We start from the raw sequence: 10,244 nt of genomic DNA, 5'->3' as shown, positions 1-10,244 counted from the left end.
TGCTGCTAAATGAACCCCTGAGCTTAGGGAATTTTTTTTGTTTTTGGATTTTTTGTCCCCAAATGTATCCGGCCAATTAACCCCCTCTGCCGATCCAGGGAGGGCTACAGACTACCACATGCCTCCTCCAATACATGAGGAGACACCAGCCTCTTCTTTTCACCTGACAGTGAGGAGTTTCGTCAGGGGGACATAGCACATGGGAGGATCATACTATTCTCCCTAGTTCCCTCTCCCCCCTGAACAGGCGCACTGACCGACCAGAGGAGGTGCTAGTGCAGTGACCAGGACACATACCCACATCCGGCTTCCCACCCGTAGACACGGCCAATTGTGTCTATAGGGATGCCCAACCAAGCCAGAGGTAACACGGGGATTCGAACCGGCGGTCCCCATGTTGGTATGCAACAGCTACACTACCCAGACGCCCCTAGGGAAATATTTTGCATAAGGGACAAAATTAAGTTTGAAACTTAAGCTAGTTTATGCAACCAGGCACCGACCTTTCTATCAAACAGTAGATTTATTGACTGCTATATTATTATCTACAGGGCAATTCTAAGCCTGCATCCTGATTTTGTTTCAAAAGCAGGAACTGGAAATACCTTTTCATGGCTACTAGATGTATTTCAGATATCCAATCCTTATCTTGAATTGGATTAGGAACAAACCGGTTCTCCTCATGCAACACATTGAAATAATTTAGAGCTTCAAGAGCTTGTCTCTTTTAGTTAGCGGAGAGAATCAATTAAAAATACTGTTAAATTTATTTCATGTAATAAAGAGTTTTCTCTGCTTAAATTGTGAAGATTGAAGTTTCCTGCTGGCTAAACCGTGATCCTCAGCATTAGGACACTGGCACAGTAGTTCACCGTGACACCCGAGTGCCCCCATACCGTGATTTCTGATCGGGAATAAAGGTGGCTTCAGAGACGCCAGATAACGAAGAATGAAAAGAGAAATTCTGAGTGACCGTAAGAGAAAGAGAGTGAGAATGAAAAAGTGTTAGATTTTGTGAGAAAGGCAGAATGCACCCACATGCACATTGAAAAATAATTTAAAACTGCAAGACCTGGCCTCTTTTGGTTAGCATAGTGTAAATTAAAAATCTTGCTAAATATATTTTGTGTAGTAGAGGTTTCTCTGCTTTGAATGTCAAGACTAAAATTGATTTTACATTTCAGGCTGCTGGTTTGATGTTGGTATATCGTCTTTTGGGGATAACACAGCTTTTACTTTGTGCTCGGTTTTGTGACATTGTTATAGTTTAGCTTCGATTTTGTGGTTTGACTTTTCTACAGCTTTTGTGCTTGTCTAGATATGCTGCCTTAGTTTCGATGATAGTGAGACAATTTTGATGAAAAATAATTACAATTTATCCTATCCAAGAAGTAATTTACAAGTTCATTTACACAATATGTACTCTCTCTCTCTCAAACACACACACACACACACACACACACACACACACACACACACAGAGAAGTTAGTACAACCCTATAAAACACAGCCACATATTTTTCATATACAAACATGCTTCCCTAGTTCAATAGGCATGACAAAATTTGGCAACAAGTGAAAACTTTATCCATTTTTTATTTATCTTTCTTCCTGGTCTAGTCAATCAAGAAAAAAATTAAAAGCAAAGTACCAAATGCAAGAACATTGGTCTTTCTATCTCAAGGATATACCACTTGTGATTAAATTCAACTGCATTTCCTCCTTTTCAGCACTATGCCAGCACACTTTGTGCCATATTATCAGTTCAATACAGACCGGGGCTACTATAGAACTGGCAGGAACCTGGTCAATTATTAATACGCAAGGGCCCATAGGCATAATTGGTGGTGATTTGTGTGTGTGTGTGTGTGTGTGAGGGGTTGTGTGTGGGTGAAGGGAGGTACATAGCTCATTGTATGAGTGCCTGACAAGATGTGGCATATCGCGGTAGCAGGGGTGTTCCTGAAATCGATCACTTCTTAAAGAAGTAATTTACTCCAGCAGAACGGGCAGGTGTCTCCTTTGACTTTCTCCCCTCTGAACCTTTTCGTGCACACCCACCTCACTCTCTCTCATTCCTTCTCCCTTTCTTCTTGCCTGTCAGTAACTGTTTCTCTTCCTCATACTCTCTCCCTGTCTGTCTCTGTGTCTCTCTCCGTCTCTCTCTGCCCTCTTGTTAGTCACCCCTCTACCCTCCCTGTTTCTCTTCCCACCACATTCTATCACTTCCCTGCAGCAGGTGCCTTCTCTCTTTCATCTTCCCCTTTGCAGGACTGCCATGTTATGTTAGACAGGCCAGGAATGGGCCACTCTGCCCTTCTATGCTTGGACTACTGATCAGCTAGCCTGATCGTTGTTCATGTGCTCTCAATATTTCACATCAACGAGAGCGTCAGAGAAGACATCGAGTATCTGGGACAAAATGAAACAGGCAAGTTCTGAAATGCAATACTCCGGTAGGGCTTGTCAGCAGCTGTTGCCAGTAGAGAGGCCATGCATTGGAGATATGGTTGAATAACAGGTTCTCGTACAAAGAATATGCAAATACTATGGGGATTTTTGTCAAATTGATTGCATTTGAATGTGTGAATGAATCTCAAATTAGCCATGGATATTGAGATTGTGCTGACTTGAGAGCCTTGGGAAAATCTACCTCTGATTTGATTCAGATTCACTGGTATGGTAGGAATTTGTCAGCCTGAATAGTCCTCTGGCACTCGCACATACATGTACGTCTCTGCTCTGATGTAGTTTCCTTGTTATATAAAAATAAGATAACACATTTTGTTCCCTTTTCATCTGACAAAGGATGCAGGGACCTGGGGAGCAAATTACTAACATCACATTTTCTGTTGAAATGTACTTATTCTTTTCTACTTTGCAACATTCAGGAAAAATTATAGACTGCAGCAGCTACCGTAGTGCAAATAAATGGGAGATCAGATCAGTTGAAATTTATAATGACCCCTTTGGGTAAATCGGGTCATTGCAGCAGCATGAAGACGATCATAAGACCAGGAGAGAGAAGTGAATACACAAATATTCACAAAGGAAAATATGAAAGCCACTTTGACAGTGTATTCTTACAATGAATTTGTTTTCTGCATTTAACCCATCCTATTGTATAGGAACAGTGGGCAGCTGCAGCACCCGGGAACCAACTCCAGTTCTTCTTTCCATTGCCTTGCTCAGGGGCACAGACAGGAGTATTAACCCTAACATGCACGTCTTTTTGATGGTGGGAGGAAACCGGAGCACCCGGAGAAAACCCACAGAGACACGGGGAGAACATGCAAACTCCACACAGAAAGGACCTGGGACAGCTGGGGTTCGAACCCAGGACCTTCTTGCTGTGAGGCAACAGTGCTAACCACTGGGCCATCGTGCTGCCCAAGTAAAACAGCAAATAAACCAAAAAGACACACCACAACTCTGTAAATAAAATCTAAAAACAGAATATAAAGACAGAAAATTAAAAAAATTAAGGCACAAACTCTTCAATTTAAAAGCTGAGGTGAATGAATCCTTGAGTGTACATTGCGAGCTATTCCTACCACCTGCCAACCATACAGTAACACGATGTAATTGTTTCATGTAAAGCATTTTTTTTGTCCTTGGACTAGCAAAGGGCTAGGCACAGTGACATAGTGCTAAAGGTTAGCTCACACTACAAGATAATTTAGTCAGTTTTGGGTTCCCCAATTTTTGGACTAGTCTGATTTTTTGATGGTTCTAAAGATTATCTTGCCAGATTCTTCTGTGGTGGGAGGTTTGTTAAGAGCATATTTTACTTCCCCCGAACTGCTCAGAAGCCCATCGTGGCCGCACTGATTTCAAATCACAAATATTAAACATGTTGAATATTTACGATCCGATGTGATATACTGTAGTGTTTGGGGGGAGCCCCGAGGAACGCAGAGGACGCAGTCTGTGGACTGTCATATGAGAAAGACTGAGAGCCGATTGGAAGCCAAGCTGACTGAAGTGGTAGAAGTAATAAAAAACAACAACAGCCCTTGCGCCATCTGCGAAAGTCATGTTTGATCATGAGAAATTTGTGAGATTTCCGGTTTTGGGAGTTTGGACTGTGGTTGATCATTGTTGATTGTGAATGGGATCTGTAAGTGTGTGGTGTGCTGTTTTGGCCAAATCATTAAGTGTGCGTGCTCTCCACACACCAGAAGACCAAAAACGGAAATTTATCATTATGTCATTATGTGTGGGGTCTCTCACACTTTCAGCCTCTTTTAAAATTTGAAAAATCTTATAGTGTGGGCCAGGCTTAAGGTGGGATGGCGGAGTACTAGCCTGGTTATCAATGCAGTACTAGCTCAGAATGGGGGATTCCTACAATGGATTCCAATGTCATACTATTCAGGACAAATGTAGAACAGTGGACTTCTGCAGTGGCTCTAACTGTTGCACTGATGAAGGGTAGATAAAAACCAGGATCGTAAAAATGGCTCACACCACTTCTTTGTGAAAAATAGAATTATGTCCGTCTGTGTTAGCACGTTTTAAATGCAACGGCCACCCCTGACTCCCTCACACACTGTACACTATAAAATGCACATCCTCTGTGCTGACGGACTGTACAATCATTAATGTCTCAAATGCTGCAGAGAGGACGCTGTGCTTTTGTTAATTCATTGTTATTTTAGTTCTTGTTTATGTTTGTTTTTTTTGGGGGGGAGGGTTCTTGTTTTTTTGCCTTTTGTATTTTATCATGTATTTATGTTCCTTAAAGAAACTCAATAAAAGCTTAATTAAAAAAAATGCACATCCTCTGCAATGCCACGACAATCAGCTTTCTTAATCTCTGTAACACTAAGCTACTTGCAAGTTAAGGTTTAGCAACCGGACCAATTGTAATACTGTAGCAAGCAAAAGACCTCCAACATACAGACACACTGATTACACAGCAGTTTGCTTCATTGTTATACGCCAGTGTTCCCTTACAATAACATCTAATTTTTCTATGTAAGCTATATTGTCATGAATTATCGTATTGCAGCACTGCATATAAGTCACATGCAAGAAAGAATCCAGAAGTTTTCACATGATGTGACATCACCTGAATGAACTTGCCTCTTGATGAACCAAAAGAAAAAAAAAACTACCCCACATCATTTTCATTTTACAGTTTAGCCTTTTTTCGTTTTTTTTTTCTTTTTACCCCCTTTTTCTTCCAGTTGTACTTGGCCAATTACCCCACTCTTCCAAGCCATCCCGGTCGCTGCTCCACCCCCTCTGCCAATCCGGGGAGGGCTGCAGACTACCACATGCCTCCTCCAATACATGTGGAGTCGCCAGCCGCGTCTTTTCACCTGACAGTGAGGAGTTTCACCAAGGGGACGTAGTGTGTGAGAAGATCACGCTATTCCCCCCAGTTCCCCCTCTCCCTCCCCCCTGAACAGATGCCCCAACCAACCAGAGGAGGCGCTAGTGCAGCGACCAGGACACATACCCACATCCGGCTTCCCACCTGCAGACATGGCCAATTGTGTCTGTAGGGAAGCCCGACTAAGCCGGAGGTAACACGGGGATTCAAACCGGCGATCCCCATGTTGGTAGGCAATGGAATAGACCGCCGTGCCACCCAGACGCCCATATAATTTACCCTTTTATCCAGTAACTACAGTATCCTTCATGACCACATTGGTAGGCATCACTATCTTTAAGACTTTTATCCTAGTCAACAGAATATTGTAGAAATCTAGACAAAGGAGCAGTTTGACTTACCTCCATTGACAAAGTCATGTAGCGGGCAGTCAGCGGGTCCCACCAGAAAGATCAGACTGGACTGGCTGAAGGCTACCGTGTGCGGCTCTACATTAAGTGCAAACACACACAGACACAAATGCATACACGTTGATTTAAAAAAAATTTTTTTATATAATTTTGTCTTGCCACATGATTTTTATATAATCTTCCAATGCCATAAATGGTCACTGCTATCCATAGATACCAGAGAAACCACATCTCTCTGTGCTGTACGGGCATGCAGCCTTCTGAGCAAGACAACCTACCTTTTGCTGTTTCTTCTGCAGCAGTTTTAATGTGAGGATAAAAAAAAAGCATTAGATTGAAGATAACAAAAATAAAAGATAAAAAGGGGCACATATTTATCCATTGCCTCAGAATATGGATGTGATACAAGAAAATAGGTGGCAGAGTTGATATCCACGAGTAAGAGGAGGAAGTAACAACTTTTAACAATGATCTAGCATATTAATTTTCAACAACATCAAAAGTAAAGAAAAAAAACATACTAATTATAGAGTTTAAGTAAAGCTAAAGCTGAGGTTATCTTGTGGATACATTAATTTATGGACTTGTGGTGTAGAATATGTGTATCTCTTTTGGCAAACAGAACCACATTCCCGGACATTAGAAATAGATTGTTGTGTAAATGTCTTGAAATATATCAGCACTAACCTCCACACCCAACCTTGCATGCACTAAAACAGCTTTTAAACACATGTAAGCTTATAATTAGTATCATCTCAAAGCTTTTAGTACGGTTAAAACCCTCGGAAAGTGGAAGTCATGAGGTCGTCAGTAGAAACATTTTAAAACCATCCTTTCCTCACACAGGCCTCTCCTTATAGAAGAAGAACTGGAAAAAAGAAAAAGCCACTTTATTTTGTCATTGCATACTCGCAACGAATTGTATTCTTACAATGAACGTGTTCTCTGCATTTAACCCATCCAATTGTATAGGAGCAGCGGGCAGCTGCAGCGCCCGGGGACCAACTCCAGTTCTTCTTTCCATTGCCTTGCTCAGGGACACAGACAGGAATATTAACCCTAACATGCATGGTGGGAGGAAACCGGAGCACCCACAGGAAACCCACGCAGACACGGGGAGAACATGCAAACTCCACACAGAAAGGACCTGGGCCAGCCTGGGGTTCGAACCCAGGACCTTCTTTCTGTGAGGCAACAGTGTTAACCACTTGGCCACCATGCCGCCAGTATGGCAGTGAATTGTCTGCACTATTATTAGGCAACATAAAGAATGTAAAAATGTGCATTTCAAAGCCTCACAATATAGTAAAATATATCTTATCTAACATGTTAAAACTGGCCAGTCTGCCAATCGGTAGACAATAATCAAGAATCATAAGATAAAATCAAAATTTCGTATTGCCAAGGGGATATTCGTCTTTGACTCAGTTCTGTGGGTTAGTTGGAACAGGACACCCGCAGGTGGAGCGACCATGTAAAAACATGTGTATGTGTATCTACTTATTTTAAAAAACAAATCAATATCTCACTGCAACAAATCCCAGCGTATTCATTGTATTGCAAATAAGAGGACATTAATTCCTTTTCTGACAGGGGTGTGCACCAACGTATTCAGACAGTGTAGATGTTATCTGATCATAGTGGTAATTTAACTCCAGATAATGAAGAATCTTCAGTTCAGTCCCCATCAGGAGGATGGAGACAATGCACTGTCAGCATCCTGCACCGCAGACGAGGGAATGGATTTCACCTTGCTATCGTTCCTAGTCTTGATCTTCCCATAAGCGTGGTGCATTTGCTCTGCATTTATATTTGGATTGAATTATTGGTCTTTAGGGCATCCGGGTAGTGTAGCAGTCTATTCCGTTGCCTACCAACACAGGGATCGCCAGTTCGAATCCCCGTGTTATACCTCCAACTTGGTCAGGCGTCCCTACAGACACAATTGGCCGTGTCTGCGGGTGGGAAGCTGGATGTGGGCATGTGTCCTGGTCACTGCACTAGCGCCTCCTCTTGGTCGGTCGGGGTGCCTGTTCGGGGGGGAGGGGGAACTGGTGGGAATAGCGTGATCCTCCCATGCGCTGCGTCCCCCTGACAAGACTCCTCACTGTCAGGTGAAAAGAAGCGGCTGGCGACTCCACATGTATCGGAGGAAGCATGTGGTAGTCTACAGCCCTTCCCGGATCGTTGGATCAACAGAGGGGGTGGAGCAACGACTGGGGCAGCTCGGAGGAGTGGGGTAATTGGCCAGGTACAGTTGGGGGGGGAAAAAAAAGAAAAAAAAAGATTGGTTTTTAAAGGGCAAAGTAACATACAGTTTCAGCTTGTCTCTGCCCAGTGCAAACTTGTGAAAAATACCGATTTGTGGGTTGGAGAGCGACATGGCATGAGAGCAGGTTGGCACCCCATCTTGTAAGGTCCTAATTGAAGTTTTGAAAGAGTGAAGCAAAGTTTTGAATGTCTGAAACTTACTTTTTAACTTTCTTTCATAGGGTTAAAACTTAGTTTTGAATATCTGTGGGGGGTAACTTGTAGACAGTAATTTGTAGACAGTTCTTTGGATGTGATTTCTACATTCAAGAACACAACACACACTTTGTGGAGATTTGGCGATTGATCTGAGATGCTTTGAGTTCTGGGATTTCTGTCATTCTCCTGGGGCAGAAGTTTGCCTTTGAGTTTTGTGTGTTTGCAAATGATGGTCTGAAAATGAGTTTCCTGTATAAAATGAGTTTACCAACCGGCTGAGAAAAGAGGCAGAGTCTCTTTATCTGAACCATTCAAATTCATCACTTCCACCTGTAGCAGTTTTCATTGGTATGATATCCTGTAATATTATTATTACTATTATTATTATTATTATTATATGGGCTCAATAGGAGTAGTAAGTGGAGTATGAGGTCTAAGAGGAGGAGTAACACAAGTACTGAAAGCAAATAGTTCAAATATTCAAAAGTGAGTTTCAACCATTCAAAATCGTTTCAGACTTTTAAAACTTGATTGGGACTTTTAAAATGAACTGGGAGAAGGAAGTTTATCTCTAAAACCTTACACGTGGAGATGTACCTCTGACTGTGACAGTTGGTAATCGTGTTTTAGTTTCTGTCCACTGACGTCAGATTACCTTTACATCTTTTGCACTACGTCACCAATTGGGTTGGCGCCAGCAGTGCAGCACAGATGAACATTTCAAACGAAAAAAGGGCAGCAAAACAGTTTCTTGGCCAGTGTTGAAAAAATGTCCAGTGTTGATTGGTTTAATCAAGTGGAAGCCATGTAGGCATGTCTACAGCTTGATAGATGTGACTTAGGGTTTAATTTTACTTTAAAACACAAGTGACCAGGTACCTAGACCGGAAAAAGGGGCTGCCACCATTTCGGTCCTCTCTTTGGTTTCCAATCTCTCCTTCTTCTGGGCTTCGTATCGCTTCCTTCCCTCCTCTTCTTGCTCTGGACTAGCATACTAAAGCCAAGACACACACACACACACCCACACACACACACACAGAAAATATGAGTGTTTCCTCATGCATGTGTGCATATGACCATATTTCCACATCAGTATCCAAGACATGACAGATGAGCACAGTTGTCTCTTTTATCTGTTGAATGTCAATGTTCTTATCTTAGCCAGATGGTCTCTCTCATGAATATCCCCTCCTTGACATACAGTCAAGTTTTCTTTAACTGATATACATACATTTTGGGAGAGCGAGAGAGAGCAAGAGAGAGAGAGAGAGTGAGAGAGAGAGAGAGCAAGAGAGAGTGAGAGAGAGCGAGAGCGAGAGAGAGTGAGAGCGAGAGAGGTCGACCTTTTCCATAAATTGAGAATTAAATGCCAAACATCTGTCCTCAAAGAGCCAGTGCAGAACTGAGCAAGTTCTGCTAACATACCTCGATGGGGGGGACCTCCAGGATCTTGTTGGCATTCTGCAGAGAGCAGGGGACAAACCACAGGGCCGCCTTGTTGGTCAGCTTCTTGGTACCTGTAGTCACAGTGACAGATTGAGGGTTTCTACAAGGTAATGGTGATGGGGGGGGGGTGTTGATTCCCCTCACCTCAGCCAACATATTTTACTTATGCTTTAAGACCAAAAGATAAATCCCAAATATTACTTTGATAGACAACTGGCAAGTTAGAGCTTTTGACAGATGTTTGGAGCAAGACAGTGGGCCCAACTATTCTGAAAGCCACTTTGTCAAAACAGTCCAATCACGCTGAAAATGGTCCCAATTAATTCCAGTGATTTGTAGTAGCAAGCCAACACACACTGTCACAGGCCCAAAAATCAGTCATCACTCTGCAAACAAAGGTGCACAAAACAAATGTGGCATTTGCTCTGAGTAACACAAACACTCACATCCTATTCAAAACTTGAGTTGACATAAATTGAACTTCATAACAACCCTGTTTCAGCATAACCCCTTATTCCCTAACTTTGAATATTTAAATCACCTGATTAGGAATGGGAATCGCACAGTAACATCTCATT

The 10,244-nt window shown here is 42.4% G+C and overlaps 1 protein-coding gene across 1 annotated transcript; it reads right to left on the bottom strand.

Annotated features, from left to right (window-relative positions):
- Nucleotides 1-827: 827 nt before the first annotated feature.
- Nucleotides 828-9,737, bottom strand: LOC130134000 (cytosolic acyl coenzyme A thioester hydrolase-like; the record flags this gene model as incomplete). Its single annotated transcript, XM_056302142.1, has 4 exons — nucleotides 828-904; nucleotides 5,743-5,829; nucleotides 9,100-9,214; nucleotides 9,646-9,737. Coding segments are annotated over 4 exons (371 nt in total), but the record flags the coding sequence as incomplete, so codon positions are not given.
- Between the last annotated feature and the right edge of the window lie 507 nt (nucleotides 9,738-10,244).

This window comes from Lampris incognitus, unplaced genomic scaffold (genome assembly GCF_029633865.1).
Source record: "Lampris incognitus isolate fLamInc1 unplaced genomic scaffold, fLamInc1.hap2 scaffold_597, whole genome shotgun sequence".
NCBI classification, from domain to species: domain Eukaryota; kingdom Metazoa; phylum Chordata; class Actinopteri; order Lampriformes; family Lampridae; genus Lampris; species Lampris incognitus.
The sequence above is the reverse complement of the archived record's forward strand: the minus strand, read 5'-3'. Positions and strand labels throughout refer to the sequence as shown.